At 37.7% G+C, this 17342-nt stretch overlaps 1 protein-coding gene across 1 annotated transcript in view; it reads left to right on the top strand.

The window, feature by feature from the left end:
• The window catches only part of NRG3 (neuregulin 3), a 368969-nt gene that overhangs the window by 130973 nt on the left and 220654 nt on the right, over positions 1-17342 (top strand). The window contains exon 2 of the mRNA XM_039553975.1: positions 11152-11281. Within this exon, the coding sequence (XP_039409909.1) occupies positions 11152-11281 (130 nt within the window). The remainder of the gene's footprint in view (positions 1-11151; positions 11282-17342) is intronic.

Here is a 17342-nt window from a genome sequence, read left to right on the forward strand (position 1 = left end):
AATGCTGTAGGCTCTGTGTATGCAACAAGGAGGGAATTATCAGAAAAGGAGTAGATGGTGGAGTGTTAGATTTCTTCATAAGTCACTGAATAAATGCAGATGCTAAGGCTTGAGTGGCTTGTGTGCTTCTTGTGCTCAGGTCTCATGAGGAGTTAGCAGAACTTGAAAGATGTAGAGAAGAGGGACAATAGCTTATTTATTAGCTTGTTGCCACCATTAAAAGACTGAATTATGTGTACTCTCTTGATGGTTATGGGAGGATATAGCTGCTGTAGAGATTCTTAAAGTGGTAGGCAAATAGGTCAGACTTCCTTTTGGTGGCTAGCTTTGGTGTTAATTAAGTTTCTGATGCTTCATAATCTTCTCAGTAGCATTATCAAAAAGAGCTGTGTGCATGTTTCCCTTACCTGCCAGTCAGCCGTGCTCTAAACCACCTCCAGCATAGGAAGAAAATATATATTAACTTTTAATTTAGCCTTAAAATTAATGAATTAAATGGACTGCAGTGGGAAATGCAGATTTTAACTAGTAATTACATCTCTTGAAACTCGATAATCAAGCACTTAGTTGGTAACATCTGAGGACCCTATGATACTTCGCTCAGGGTAAGTAGGGTGACAGGTTATAAAATTAGAACTGTAGAGCGCATTGGATGTAGGAGCATTTATGTGCTTCCAGATACAACTTTACAGTGTTTTGGCTTGTGGAGACTGAAGTGAAAAACAGGAGCCCCAGCAGAATATTGCCTGTAATGGCAATGTTCCCAAGAGAAATTTCAGAGTGCATTATACTCTGTCTTCATGAAGGCATCTTTCCTTATAGTTCCAAACTCTGTGTATTTTCTTCCTTTTGTTCTTTTGTTTACCGTTAGCAAGAATTTGTATTCTGGTTTATTGCACTAAGGCTGTGGGTTCTTTAATAATAAACAGCCAGCCAAGAAGTTTCAACTTTTTAAACTTATTTTGTACCAACATAACAGTCTCTGGGATTCCCAGATTCTGCTGGGAATTCAGCAGAAAATCTGTTTCACTTAATAGGCAATAACTTAGATTTGTATCATGGACGTTGAACTCATAATTTTGTGTTAAATTGAAGATTGGGGGGATGCAACTAAATATGACTTGAATGTGAGTCGAAGGCCAAGGATTCATGAAATAGAAAAAAATCATGTTTCTATTATTCTGTGAAATATTCCAGAATATTTGTAGAGATGTTAGGATATTAGATTAGATTAGATCTCTGGTCAAACTCAGCCCTAACTTGGGTTTTGTTGACTGCAGTCTGATTTCTGAAGCTGTAGTAGCCCACTGAGAACCTCATTATCTGGCTCTTCCTTACCACAGTTCACTGACTCTTGGCTGTGCTGAAGCAGTGCGTGTGTAAATTAAAAAGCTATGTGTGATTTACCTAATTAGTGGCATTGGAAAATGCTGGCCAATAAAGCTGAGCAGTTTGTTGTTGTGTGCTGGCAGCAAAGACAAGATGGTTTGCAGTGTGTGAATTTCTGACAGTGCCATGTCAAAAACAGATAGAAAATTATTCTCCTTACCTGAGGAGAACAAGAGGAATCTTGTGAGGTAATCCATGCATAAGGATAGAGCAGTGCAGGATGAGGGAACTGTTGCAAAGATACTTTACTTTCTCATGCCCATCCCCTTTCTGTTCTGGAGGACTGATTTCAAAGAAATAAAGTGAGGAAAAGAGATTTAAAAAATAAGGCGTAATTTAGAATATACAAGTTTCTTTATGGAAGGAAATGTGGAGAGTAACGTTAAAGTTTCATAGCCTGACTTTGCATGTCCACACAACAAGGATGTCAGAATTATAAATGAAGTAATGAATAAATTTTAGATTGCGTGCCTTGGAAATATGAACAAGCTTAGAGTTAAAATAGCTTTTCTTATTTCCCTTCTTCTATTCAATGTATTGTTTGACCTATTTCAATTCTTGGGAGAAAGAGCATCACTGCCAGTCAAACAACCTACTCATAGCTTCCTGATAATTAGTATTTTTACATTAAAACGTTGAGTGTTTCCCCAATATAACTAGAATAGTTCTTTTATTCCAGTAGATACCTCTCTCTAAGCCTACAGTACCTTGAGGGTGACTATAGGAAGTGATTTATTAAATGTTGAAAACACAGTGCTGGGTAGTTCCTGTACAAATGTAAGGAAAAGGTAAATGATCCAGGAAAACTTATAAACCTTAGAGCATAGATCAGGCCCAGGCAGCTCAGCCTTGTCAGCACTGTTATTCACCAGTGCCCCTGCCCTCTGGAGCCATAGGCCTGTGTTTTCCCTTTGCTACTCCTTACTATAAAAATGTGTAAAATCACACAAAACTCTTTCCAGTTTCCAGAAGAACTTTCCTATACCACAGCATGTAAAGATGTGCAAATACAGATTGTTATAGATCTGTGATTGACAAAGTGTTGCTGCTCTGCGAGGACACTCACCAGCTACCATTAGTGATGAGGCTTTCTGTATCAATTCTAGCATTTCTTTCTTTAGCAAGAGCTGGGCAAGCTGAAGCCCCTGTGTGCTCTAAACAGAAATATTTGCCTTCAAGATCTAAGGTTTCTATTGTTCCCTTACTCTCCTCTGGTCCTTGCATCTGAACTCCCACCTCCACACAATGTTTCACAGGCAGAAAGAAGAGAGCTGTGATCTAAGAAAGAAAAAGATTTGGACGACTGTTAATTGGGTCTTTTACTACATGTTACAATAATTGTAACACCACTTTTAAACTCATGTTGTAGCAATACTGAATTATTTAGGTCGTTTAATTTTTTGTATTTTCTTCTTCTTGATTTGATTCACTAGATTTCATGTGAGGTGGATTTTTTTAATTTCAGAGTGCTGGTGATTGCAGACATCACAGATGTGCGCTACATTTGCTTTCTTCTAGCATCCTTTAACCTACACAGAATTGTTCTGTTTTGGGGTGTCCCCCCCTCCAAGTTTCCTTTCACCTCTTGAAGTCTATATTTTTTTACTATTTTTTAAATTATTGACTACTTTGCTTTTATGCTGCAAAGTCACTTAATTTAACAGTATTTCAGTTTCTCCATCTATTGGAGATTATTTACCAGAGCTATTTTCACATCCCCAAAAGAGTGTCCCTTTTTGGTGCAGTGGTGCCACCCAGTCTCAAGGGCTTTTGGTTTTGCTGGGATGGGAGGGACTGCAGGGGTCAAAGAACAGAGAAACTCCAATGGAGCCACTTCTAGCACAATCTCTAGTATGCTGCTTTTTCACGGATTTCCTCTATTAGTTTCTTTTAGATCAATTAGTAAGTCCTACTGAAGGATAACTGAATACATGTCTGATTGACAAAAGCACTCTGCACCCAGAGAGGCCATCAGAACTGTCATACCTCAATTTCAGAGTAATTCTTCACTTCGAATGCTAAAACCTTTTAGTCTTAGTCACTCCTGTTTCTTTGGCTCTCAGACACCGAACTTCTGAAAGACTCTGGCCTTTTGTGTCTCACAGGGCTCTCTCCTGAGTCATTTCCCATTTGTTCAGCTTTCACTGGTTTCAGTTCGAGCAGCACAGGAGAATGCAGCCTCTGATGTGCAAATTGCCCATACAGAGATGAATTTCAGTGGTGTTTAGGGTTCAGTATTTAAGTTCTGACAGATGTGATCAGATATTACATTTCAAAGTGATACTGGCATTATTTCGTTTTCCGTTTTTGAGTTTGTTGTGAGAAAGCATTAGGTGGGCATATTTTTGTAATTCTTTTTAGAAGTAATGCTTGGTTAGTTTGAGTTTTTTTTGTTTCTGAAATCATGAAAGTAAAGGGATAATTTTATATTTCAGAGTTTTTTGCATCAAGTAAATGACCCATGATATTTGCTAAGAATGCACTCAAAACTTGAAAATCATTCCATATGTTTTTCAAGATATGTATTTATACTTGTGTATTGTGATTTCAAACTGCTGAAACATTTAGAAAATATGAACAACAAGGTCACACTTAAAGAATTAATTTAGGAGTTGCTGACAAGGGAACATGTGTGATTTTTGGAGAGATGACTGCCTGTAATTTCTTCTTCTGGAGCTTGAGCTGTGTTTTCTCTACAGTTGTGCATGTGCTACTGTGCTCTGATGAGATGGAAGAAAAGCAGTCTGTTTGAGGATGTGGTGGTTTGTACCGGCAGAGAAGTGTTTCACAGGAATGTGCTGGTTAAGGTAACATCACATGAGCTTATGTAATCCTCAGAATGAAATGCAAAGACATTGGGGCTGTCTCTGGTAACAATTCCAGCTCCCCCTCAGTCTGACTGGGAAGCCAACTGGTGTAAATGACATTGTTTTGATGTGTTGGCTGTGTTGTCAATTTGTTGCTAAATTAAACCGATTTGTTCATTTGAACCTGAAGGGTGATAGAAAAGCTCCAACGGGTCCCATATCTGCAGCACAACTTTGTTTTATATCATGATGCCAGCAAAGCTTCTAAAGTGTTATTAGATTAAATAAAATTTTCTCTGGCACAAAAATGGCTAAGGGGTAGCTCTTTGAATAATCAGCATCCAGAACTCCATTGCTTGTTTATACAAAACTGCCTCTCTAAATGCAAAAAAATACTTTTCCTATTTATAATTAAGCTTTTGGTTTTAATAATATATAAATATATGCAAAAGAGTTCAAGTAAGTTCAGAACAAGAAGCCTGTTATTATTATAAAAAATATGAAGTTTTTTTTTTTAGTCATTTATTACTAGAATTTTAAAATTTAATTATTCCAGCAGGCCCGTGGCTAATGCCAGCTATTGTTCAGGTAGCACTGACAAAGCAAGATCTCTGCTTTGCATTAAAAATGGCTACGTCTGGAATATTTTCTTTGCAAATATCAACAACTTAAGAAAGAGTTACCATCAGCTAAGGCTAAATCATAGCAAACGCTAAATATTTGTGTTTCCCTTTCCTTCTCCCTTAATGAGTATCTTGCTAAGACTTGGTATCTTCTTCCCCTGCCCACCTCTTGTTTGCCAGGGGCCGGGAAAGGGAGGGACTGTCTCACTTCTGAGAATGAAGGTGTGTGTTTCCAGTCAGGGGCAATCCTGGTGGGTAGAGGGTGTCACCTCCTTGTTTTTCTTTGTCCTGGGCTTGGCGAACATTTCACACGTAAATCGCCCTCTCTTTGTATGCTTTTGTTATCAGGATTGTTGTTGCTACTGTTCCCTTTCTTTTCTCATTGCTGTTTCCAGTGAATTGTTCTTATCTGGAGCGGTGATCCTTGCCTTTTGTGTTTCGAACTGGAGAGGGAATAGGGAAGCAATAAACTAATGGGGAATACCATTCTTAAACCATGACACTTCTAAAAACAGGAATAAAAACTTTAGATTCTATGTTTTTTAAGGTTCAGTAAGTGAATAAACAATATCACATATAAACTGTTCTGTGTGCAAGTTTCGACTTTTGGGCAAGGTTCTTTCTAGTTAGGGCTACGACACATAATTCTGAGATACCAAGAGAGAAGCACTAGATGACACTATAGGAACTTCAGGGAACCCTGGTTATACTGAACCATTGTAAATATTTTGCCATTGACTTCACTGAACACAAAATTTAACTCCCTATGTGCTACCCCTATTAACTGACCTTTTATGTTGCCTTTTTCACAGAATGAAGTAATGATACAAGAATATATTGTAAAAAATGTTGGGGTTTTTTTTTGAGAAGGTTTTTTTTTTTGATAACTGGAGTTGTATTGGCAGAGGAAATTCAGTTGCTTGTATCTGGCTTATTTTTTGTAGTGCATGTAGAAATGGGATCAGGGATTTAAAATAAGCGTCTTGCTTTTTTGGTGCCTCAGTAAGTAATGGTTCTCTGGGAAATGATCAGTTGTTCATGGATAAAAAGGTAAAGGAAAAGCCAGTTTGCATGTTGATACTGAATCTGTAAAGCTGCTAATGCCCAGTGGTAGTCAAAATATGCTGCATTTTTAAAAAGCCTTTCATTGTGCAAGCTCTGGTGTTAAAATGAACTGTCCTAATATTCTTGGTGGTGATGCACCAAGCTTTTGCCGTACCTGTGTCAATGACTGTAGTTGCGAAGTTTGGGTGCCTGTCTGCTAGTGAGGTCACAAAAGTTATACAAGGCCTTTCCCCATCTCTTGTTCTCCTGGGTCATTTTTCTCCCTACAGCAGATAATGTTGTCTGCCTGGAAAAAATGTTTACAGTGAGGGCCGTGCAGTGTGGGTATCATTTAAAGCTAACACACGAAACTTGATTTGTTTGAGATGTAACCAGTAAAATCTGCTTCTGAAGCTGGAATGCTGCAGGACAGATGTGATAGATGGGAATGGCTGCTGCTGCAATCTGTGCAGAAGCAGCTGCCATGAATGCTGCTGTTTCCCAGGATATTTTAAATCTTGCTTTCTTTCTTTTCCTGCATTTTCCCTTGGCAGTTACAGGTTTATCAGGGCATAGTATTGGAAACACTGAGAGTGGTAGCCTTGAAGGAGCAAATAGTATTTCTAGTAAACACATCATGCCTTGAAGATCACTCAAAAATTAGCTATCAAGAGCCATCCTGTACTGGCATAAATACGATGAATTTTATTAATGAGACAAGAATGCAAATTCACTAACACTTTTTTTGACTGTTTTAGACCTAAACAAAATAAAATAATATCTGCAAACTTCCTACTGATTTTTTCAACAGTCCCAAAGGCTACATTTTTTTAAAAACCAACTCTATGCTCATAAATAAAAGGTCTTGAAGCCTTCCTTTGAAATGTGAATGGAATTCTGATTCATTTGATTAAATGGTAACTGAGGATTGGCAATGAGAGATCCATTTCTGAAGTATGGGGATCATGCATAAACCTTTGCTGACATAGTAAGGCAAGAAAAATAATAACAAGAGTGCCTGGATTCCAACTTAGATGGAAAGATTCCAACAGAAATGAATATCCCCTGCTCCTTTTTCATGAAACACCCGAACACATGGCAATTAAAAAAATACCTTAAGGAATACACATTGAATTTAGGGGCATCTGAATGCTTAATAGAAATTCCCTTTTGTTACCTGTAAACATTTGGGACTGTTACCACATTCAAAGACTAAAAATAAATTAAGGAGCGGTACTATTAATTTTTTTTTTGAGTGCCTAGGTTTTATTAATTATTTTAAAAATCATAAAAAAAGTCAAACATCACAATACAATGGTGTTTATTTACCAGGCTTCTGAAGATATGAAGGACAATTCCACCATGGAAAAGTCAATTCAGTATTTGGTTAGGAGTAAAATAAAACAAGAGACAATAGGATTTATTATTTATTAGAAAAAGAATCCGGAAAACTCTATAGTCTCTACAGTGTTTTCTGTTGTTTTGTACTTTCTGTAGTTATGTTTAGAACAAGTTTTTAGGTTTTGTTTTTATCAATATTTAATGATGCTGTAGCAGAGCTTGTTCTATCATGAATGCAACATAAAATAACAGTGGGATTCTAACTTTTATGAAACTCACATACAGGATATGTGAGTTATCTCCAGGAGAAAGTACCCAGCAGCTCTAGGGATCTCTGGTATATCAGTGACACAGCTTCAGGATGTTGCTGAATGACCTTTTGAGCTCAGATACCTGACCTCTGCAGCCCAGAGGTCTGTGCACAGGTTAGCTGTACACAGTGTCCATATGCATCAACCTGCTTAGACTGGCACAAATATTTCCAAACCAGAAAAGGCTTTAATTGAAAAGTGACTTTTAATGATACTATGTATTAAAAAAAAAAAAAACAAACAATTCTTGAGTACTTTTCAACATTAGGAGTGCAGTCCAAGGCTGCCATAAGGAGCTGCCAGCATCATTGTTACCTACAACTGTCGTACTTAATTTGAAAGGAGAGGGACAGGACCCAAAACACAAAAAAAAAGCTTGAGATGGTGTCCAAGTGGAAAAAATGAACTATTGCAACTTACTCTTATTTTTAAATTAAACACAAGGGTTGATTAATATTAAACAGAGAAATAATTAAAATAAAGCAGAACAAAACTTCTAAAGGATATATTTAAACTAAAACTTTAAAACGCTGACCTTGACAAGGTATTCTTGATTTAATTATGGTAGGAGTATCCTGCACTTCAAAAGCTTTGCTCTGAGAATTCATTGCTTCAATGCCTCAGCCACGCTTTGTGATGGTGCCGATCTCCCTCGGTTTGCTCTCGTCCTTTGGGAACACCTCAGATTCCTTTGGTGTGTGTTGCAGCTGCCTTCATAAGGGTATTTGCACATATTGTTTCTTCAGAGCAGGCTGACAAATGCAAATGTTCTGTTCTCTAAAGCTGGATCAAGCTGCGTTTCTGCTCATCAAACAGTTTTACTTACCTTTTGTAATTATCACAAGTGCTTTCAAATAATGTTACCTTCAGTTTTACTTATTTTAAAGGGGTAGTGTCTTGGTTTGAAAGACAGGTGTCTGCTAAGGAAGGCAGGAGCCCCCCTTGGAATGGCAGATGGGACCCCCCTTCCCTCCAAGTTATTATAATTTTGAAATCAAGGGGCTTTTAGGCAAAGATGTGGGAAATAGGAATAACAATTCTTTACTATTATATATCTGTATGTCTATAACCAGTCAGACAAACAGCAATAACTGTGGCAGTAACAGCAATCACAAACCCAGTGCCAGCCTTCTCGGCTGTCGGGCCCTTTCCCCTCGGGTGCAGTTCCGCTCGCAGCCGGCAGGGGCGCTGGCGGCTCCCGGTGAGCAGGGCAGGTGCGATGGTTCCCCCGCGGCTGCAGGGGGCGCTCCGGAGCGAGCTCGGGGAGCACGCGGCACCGGTGCCCTGGGATCCCGGGAAGGGATGGAACAAAGGAGCTTCACAAACCCCTGGGCAGCCGATCCCGGTGTCCAGCCGGACCCTCGGGAACAGCAGGCTGGAACGGCAGGGACGAGCACAGATCCCGGGTGGCAGACGTGATGCATCCAAACAGGGAACCCCCCAGAGGTCTGGGCAGGCAGGGCGAGCACGGCTACAACGCAGCGAAGGCTCGAAGCAACGGCGGGGGCAGGGTGGCCACAGCCCGGCTCCCAGCGGGGCAGGGAAGACGGGCTTGGGATCCCGGGGCTTTTCCAGCAGAAGGGAAAAAAAAGCAGCTGAAGAAAAGCAGCCTCCCTCTCTGTCCAAATGCTGGAGACTGACTGCCCACACACCCAGGTGAAACAAAAGAATAGCCAGATGTGTCCCACCCCATTGCCAGCTCTTTTGTTTTTCTTAAGTACCCAGCCATTTGTCCTCCTAGCAACAAGTATGGGAAAATTCCTTTAACAGAAAAAAAAAACAAACCAGGAGAGCTCCTAAACCCCCAAGAGGTAGCAATATAACTGATTACTCAGGTATATATTTATTTTTTGCCTGATCAAGTTTTAAATGGTCACTTAAGTTCTACTGGGTAAAACTGACCTTAAAAAGTAACTGAGCTACCTTTTTTCTATGTGAAGATATTTTTTTTACATAAAAGCTGATCATTCTTGAAATGTCAACAGTGAGCTGCTAGTTACTGTTTGCATCTATAAACATCTTGTATTGTCTCCAAAATTCAGCTTGATAGATTTCAGTTCAAGGTTTGCTTGCAATCATTAAAAACATAGTTTCTAGCCTGCAAATTTTTTGTAAGTGCTGCTATGGGGGACAATGGCACGGCCTTTTGTTCTGAATCTGTGAAAACATTTGAGGAAAGACTGTTAAGAGTTTATTCCCAGGATTTTTTTTGTCTCTGCTAAAAACACTGAACTACAATATTTTCTCTCTGGAGAGGAAAAACAAAAAAGTGTTGCATACAAAGAATAGGGCATGGATTTTCTTATTATTTTCAAATCTATTTTATTAATCTTTTGTCATTTAGTCTTTATATAAGGAAAACTTGTAGTGGTGTTTTATTAAAAATATACTGAGAACAAAAAAAAGTTACTTTGAAAGATTTTTGGAATTATCTGAATTTTCTTGCAGAACTGTAGTTATGGGTGTCTTGCAGTTCAGTGTTTTGGTTTTCAACTCTGGTGCTGAAAATTGGTGGATATTTACCTTGTTATGAGCAAAAAGCAAGTTAAAGTGTTTGTATAACTTTGAGTTTGCAAGGTTCTATATCTATTGAACACTGCTTCCTTCCTTTGACAGCAGGCAGCTTAACATTTTGTGACAGGCTGTATGGTATACAATGAAATGTTCTCTTACTATTTCAATATATATCAGATCCTGCAAAGTGGTTAGGAATTTAAACCTTTTGAATTAAGATTGAATATGAAGACTGAACCATGGCTCTGTGGAAATCATAATCTACTTTGAAAATCACACTTCATTAGACAAAAACCTTGTCTTAGTGAAGAAAATTAAAATATGTGTCAGTCAGGCATCTTCCTCTGAAAATTTCACTTTATTGTTGATTAATCCAACTGGATTGGAAAGGTTAAAGAGATTTATTAGAAGACAGGAATGATAGCTCACCCTGACATACTGTCAGCCTATTCCAAATCTAATTATCTAACTAAATATTCCAAAGGTGCAGCCAACAGTTCTTCCTGTAACCAAGCCTTTAACTGTGTTTTGGGGGACCTATAGACACCTACAGATGATATATGTGAAATGACACACTCTCTGGTACATTGCTTGTGTTTAAGTTTTAGGCTGGTTTTTGTGACTGGTGAATCAAATTAGTATTGATATTGGCTATTTGGCTTTTTTTCCCTCTTATCGTAGCAGGCTTTATTTGGGTTTTTTGGGTTGATACTATATTATCTACTTTTGCTTGTTTTTTTAATGGAAAAATTTCCTGTCTTATTTCAAACCATGTTTTGGAGTGTTGATATGAGAATATTGTTCTTGTTACAGGATACAAAGTAGGTTTCTTTTCATTTTAGAAGGGAAATTTTGGAAATTGGAAGTAGTTGAGATTATACCACAACTTTGCTGCAGGCTAATTTGTTTTTCTGCAGGTATTTTTTGCAAGCCTTTTAAGAAACCTGATTGCAAATAATACTGTGGTCGCACAGAAGTTTGCATGCCCTGTGCTTTCCATTTCTTTCAGTCTGTGTTTGATGTTACTGAGACCAGTATGATCACGTTTATTTAACATGTACTGTAAGAATATCCAATATTTATCCTTACAGCATTTCTTCCCTTTCCTTGTTTCCTCCACAGACACCACGACGTATTCCACGGAGCGATCTGAGCACTTTAAGCCATGCAAAGACAAGGACCTTGCATATTGTCTCAATGAAGGGGAATGCTTTGTGATCGAAACCTTAACGGGATCCCACAAACACTGCCGGTAAGTCATTTGCCAAGAAATTCCAAAAAAGTCCTCTGTCTGAGGGAGGAAGCATTAGGGAAGAAAAAATAAACATTCAGGAGTAGAATGGTGGAAAGCAATGGAATTTCTTCTCCAATCCGACTGCATCCCTCACAGCTGGTGGGTTTCTTACTAGTCTGTAATAATAACAGATAGAAATATGAAAATACGAGAAGCAACATTTTGATCTTTTCATAGGTAAGAAAAATCTTCAATATTCTATTTTCTAATTATACAAACATGTGAGGATTAATGTTTCATTTTGTTGGGTTTTTTACATGTAAGAGTCCTATATTCCCCTACACACCAGAAGCATTCCTTTATTTTGGGTACTCCAAGCAGAGTATTTGACAATAGTTGTATGTACTGTTAATTGAGATAGGAAGGGCTAGTTGGTTTAGGTTTAAGTTTAATTACTGAAACATAAAATGGACTGTAATACCCATCTGAACCTGTTATATAGCTGTTGTACCTTTTTATACTCCTGAACTTCTGCTATTATGCAAGGCCATCTGGAATGTATTGAAAAGAATACCAGAAAAGAAAACCAGATTACTCATTATTACTATTATTACTACTTTATTATTATTATTAAGCTTTAGTGGTAGTAAAAACGAGCAATATGCAGAAGGAATACTGCAATATCTTCCTAAAGATGAGAATTTTAACACACCCACCAGACTCCCAATTATTTAAGCAATCTTTTAAACAGCAGTACAGGTTTTCATTTTGGACTACTTGTGATCTAATTTTCTCCTAAGATACTGTATATGGACTACAGAAGGTGTATCTAAGACACTCATATGCCTAAGTTTTAATCTGAACATCTAAATGTATGGATAACTCAAACATAAATAATAAAAAGTGTCGAGGACAGAAGATTTCCTGAAGGATTTGGGACTTGAGCTGCTAAATCCCACTAAAAGTAGAAAAAAAAAAAGTCACAAAATCCCATGTGCCTGGCTTGAAAACGGAAATTTATTAAAGATTGATGAAATTCTGCTTATCATCAGAAGAATGTTTCCAAGATTTTCACTGTTTTATACAATACTGGTGATTTTTCCCATTCAGTTGTGTATGGTTCAGTGATCATTCATTTCCCTTCTTTATTTTATGTTTTTGTATGGCATGCTTAAATTAAATATTATGAGTCATTTATTGTGGAAAATTGATGTCTTTTTCTACTTCCATCATTATACTTCACAAGTATTTTTTTTTCTCAAAGCAGATGAGGTTTTCAGTCTTTCTTAGAAATGTCATGAGCTGTTAAGGGAGTTATATCACTCAAATATCTAAGTGTGTTCTGTGTGTCAGAATATTCAAACTGAACAAAAATTATTCGAAATAGCAGAGAAAAATGGATATATATGAGAATTTTTAATTTGGCTGGTAAATATAGTGGCTAATTTCTTTGAACAGATTGGTTTTGTAAACTATGGATTACATTTTAAAAAATTTGCAGGAGATATAAGAGCTGTATTCTTTTTGTTTGTTTGACTTTCGGGATCCTTCCTATTGTCTGCCTTTGCCAAATTCTCATTTATTTCCTGTGATTCTGATAGTGCAGTCTGACTAATAGTTAGAAGCTTTTCCATCCAAGCTTTTCCCTGTTAATTCAACAGAATGTTGACTGTGCATTCTTTCCAGCAGAGTGGAATTCTTTCATCACCTTCCTTGTAATTACCATTCCATAGGGAAGCACCCGTATCTCTGTGAGGCTGTTAGCTCCTGTGTGTATGAGGCTTTTTGTTACTTGTACAAGTCCTGGGCTCTGGCACGTTCTCTGGGAATTAAACATCTGTTTTATGGTGGGTACTTTGAATGGTGCAACATCAAAAGACCTGGCAACAATGTTCATATAGCAAAACAGGACACATTTTAAAATTAAACGTGTGATTAGTTGTAACACTTTGTTTAGTTTTGTAAGGACCTTCGACATTGAAAGCAGCAACCAGTGCAGAATCACTTCTATACTGGTATGTTTGTCAATAATGGAGAGAAACCTTTAAATTTGACCCTTAAATGCTGTATCTCTACCTTGGTCACAGACTGAATGTGTCTTCGTCAGGGTCAGTGCTGTAATGAGTGGGATGCAGGTGTTTTTCTGTCTGTAGCCTATAACAGTGCTCAGGAATAACAGCCAGAACGTACACATACAGAAAAATACAATATTGATGTACCTTACTTGTCCTCTAACTAGCAAAAAAATAATTTTTTACTGGGGTTATGGAATTCCCATTGCGGTCAAAAAGAGTCATTTGAATACAGAATTATGAAGACTTAAAATGGTACTTTGTTCTTAGAATCAGGCTCCATTGTATATTCTCATTGTGAGAGTGATTTTGCATCTGTTCTGGGAGCAGAGCACCAATTTACTGAAATGGGAATTTGCCATGTGGAACAGCTGCAGATAGAGGACCTTGATGGAGCAAAAAACTTCTATCCCACTTGGTCAGGTTTGAAGGGTATTAGTAGATTACATTCTTAGGGAGTTGTGCAGTTGTTCTTGTTGTGTGTACGTGTCTAAGGATAAATATGCTAGTTATAAAGGAAAAAAAAAAGAGATTTGATAGCAATTAATAAATATTTGAGTTACACCCCTTACCTCTTCTGTATCCTCATGACCATCCTGGCAATGCCAGCTAGCTTAACTGGCAGCTCAGGCACCTTTCTGAGCTAATAAAATCCATCGTGCTGTTGTTGGAAAGTTGACACGTGTCCATCTTCTGCCTCCAGCTGTCAGTGCTGACATTGGCACCAGGATGTTGTAGAGCACTGGCTCTGACTCGTTCCTGGTTTGTGGGATTCCTTCCCTGTTTTCTTTGAATCCATAACTGTGGAGAGTGGGACTAAGGTGCACCCTTGGCCAAGGGCAAGGGAGAGGCTGTATTGCAGGAGACCACTGGGAACGCAGGAAATGAGGAGGTCAGAAGGAGCCCTGATCATGCATCTTTCATTCCTGTTCACTACAGAGGAGGTGTCCTGAAGTCACAGGATTTTTAACTTTTTAAAAAAAATTTAATTTTTTTTTCCTAAATTTAATTCAAATTCTATAATTCAATTTTTATTCAAACTTCTACATTTTACTCACTGTCTCTTGCTGAAAAATTGCCTGGGATGTAAACTGGCAAGAGCTCTCCGGCATGGTTAGGTAACACACAAGACACACTGGATGTTTTGTGCTATTTTAAAGCTGTGACTTCAGTGTTTATTTTTGTGAATGGTTTAACATGAGCTTGTTTTAAGGATAGGGTGGGTAGGTCATCAGTAGGGAAACTTCATATTTAGCTTCTCCATATGCTTAAATTTTTTCAGTGTTGCCACCTTGAGAATTTAAGCTGAACGGCGAGGGTGCCTTAATGTGTAATTTACACAAAACAGATCAAGTACAAAGTCAACACTGACACATCAGCGTTTAACGGGGTATTACGTAACCCAGGCTTTAAAAAGACCTGTTCAGGTTTTCTTAGTACAATTTTATTTAAAAGACCCCCTCTCAAGTCATTCTGGTTTTTGTTAGAGTTTGGCTTGTGGGGTTGTGGTTTTTTGGGCTTTTTTTGTGACTCATTCTACATTATATTTTTTTCCTTTTTAGTCCCTGTGTTTTCTTTAGATAACCCATTTAAAACTGGAAAACACTGGATGAATAAGTGGCTAAAACTTTTGAGGGGAGAAGAGGATTGTGCTTTTAAATTTCTCCTCTGAAAGAAGCCATTAAGGCTATTGTGTATGCACAGGAAGTGTTGGCATGGGCAATGAACTCGGATATACTCTTGATAGATTTGAGTATGTTGGATGAGATATTCCTTTCATCCTGTCTTCCTGTCCTTCATGTCTCCTTCATGAAGCAAGCAACAGAAAGCCTGAATAAGTTTTCTAACAATGGAGAGCAAAAGAATAGACTCACAAATGTACAGTAAACAAAACATCATTTCCAGTTGACCAAACTACAGCAGGTTATACGTCGGCATCCGAAGTGTGCTACTGTGGTTACAACCCCAGAGCTTTCAGATTTCATTGGACAATGTGGTTTTGATGCATTCATGCTGTTCTGGTGAATTTTGAGCTTGGTGATCTTGCTCATTTTTATGCATAAATTTTCCATTTTTACATTCAGTTGATTAAAAAATTATACCAGCATTTCTCAGCTTTGTTTAAAATCTGTCATGAGACCAGAAGGATTGAATCCCCATTTAATGAAAATCCAGTTTGGATAAATGTTTATATACTGTCAGGTTTTATTGTCAGTCTTCTGCATAATAGTAGCTGTAATCCAGGCATAGCCCTTGCTGTCAGCAAAAGCAGGAGAAAAGGATCAAACAGATGGGACTTTAGAACAGTTCTGAGTGTGGCATATGATATGTGCACTTAACCATAAGTTAAAAATCTAAAAAGCTAAGAATATAATTCCCCTGATTTAGTTACATGGCTTGTTTTCTAGGCTTTGGCAGTCTGACCTAGGTGTTTTAAAATACCAGCTACTCCATTTTGTGCGTTCCCCCATCTTGTATTTTGCTGACACTTTTCCAGAACACTTCCAACATGTAAATAAAGCAAGCCCAGGAAGTTATTCACTGTTGAATAGCATTGAATACATAAAAAAATTTCACTGACATCACAATATTCCAAGAGTAGTTTCATCGAATTAATCCACTGTATTAAGATGACAATGTAACATACAGCTACAAACTTGGAGAAAGAAGGCTGTGCTTGGAATTTAGGATATTTTCCATGTCAAGGGCAATCAGCAGAGCTCCTGTTGTGGAAATTATTGTCTTATGAGCATTGCTTGTAGCACATGTCTAGATTACATTTGCTTGGTTGCACACACCATTTTCTGGAATGCCTCCGCCTTTACTTTCGTGTTTACTTTGGAAAACCTGAAGTTGAAATACAAAGTTAGGTATCTATAAGCTGTTGTTAAGCAGCTCTTTAGTAACTTTAATATAGATTGTATTTTTACTCCACCCCCCGTGTATTCAGCACTGCTATCACAGGTTGGGGTTGCTTTCAGCACCGTGATTGCTTCTGTAGCTCGGATGGAATGGCTGGTGTGCCTCAAGTATTGTGACTGTATGATCCTTTTCAAAACTCAACCTGTAAGAAGTCAGGAACCTGGAATTCCGGCCAAGAAGTCCATTACAGGGAGTGCACATCCCCAGGGTAGCATCAGCTTGCCCATGTTCATTTACTCAAGGTAGCACTAGTAAACAATAAATTAAAACCTTTATTGCCTTAAGTAATATTAATATAATCTACAATGTGACTGCTTCTCTCTTTTTTTATTGGAAACCATCATGCTTTTCTTGTATAATTTTAGGTATTTTTTTCCTTCCTAAAACAAACAAACAGCAAATCCCCAAATACCAAACCAGAAAACAGTCCCCAAACCCAAAGCATTTCTGTGCGTTTTCTTTCCGTCTCCTGCCCCTTGAAATAATGGGAAGATGTTGGATGGCTTTGCTGTCACATACCTGGTTTCTTGTTTTAAACCTTTTCAGATATCAACTGTGAAGAAAAATGGTTTATAAACCTCAAGGTGAAATGTTGTAAAGTCCAAGATACCTGTAAGACTCTTACTTGTTACCTTGGTATTCGTGTCTTTTCATATTATCCAATCTTACATAATTCTTATCATTTGGTCTGAAATTTTTTGCACTCAACATATAAGCCTTTAGTTCTTTTAATTGGATGCAGTTGATCAGAATAAAAACTAAATTAATTGGTCCCAATACCAAATTTCACCTATATAAAATCAGTACTTTTTCAGTTATCCCCATTCTTTTGCTAACAGTCCTCTGAAATTAAGCCTCTTCAAATCTGATATTATGGTATAAGAATTCAATAAATAACAAACAGTTTTTTAAATGTAAATTGAGTCTTTTAGCATCCTCCCCAGATGCAGTAGTGCAGGAACATATTATATGATATTCACATGAAACACAAGAACATCTGATTCATGCTTTCATAATTTAACATTCAGAAGATAGAGGCTCTTGAGAAATGTTCTTGTCAAACTACTTTAATTATTGATTAATTT

Source organism: Corvus cornix, chromosome 6 (assembly GCF_000738735.6).
Source record: "Corvus cornix cornix isolate S_Up_H32 chromosome 6, ASM73873v5, whole genome shotgun sequence".
In the NCBI taxonomy this organism is placed as follows: domain Eukaryota; kingdom Metazoa; phylum Chordata; class Aves; order Passeriformes; family Corvidae; genus Corvus; species Corvus cornix.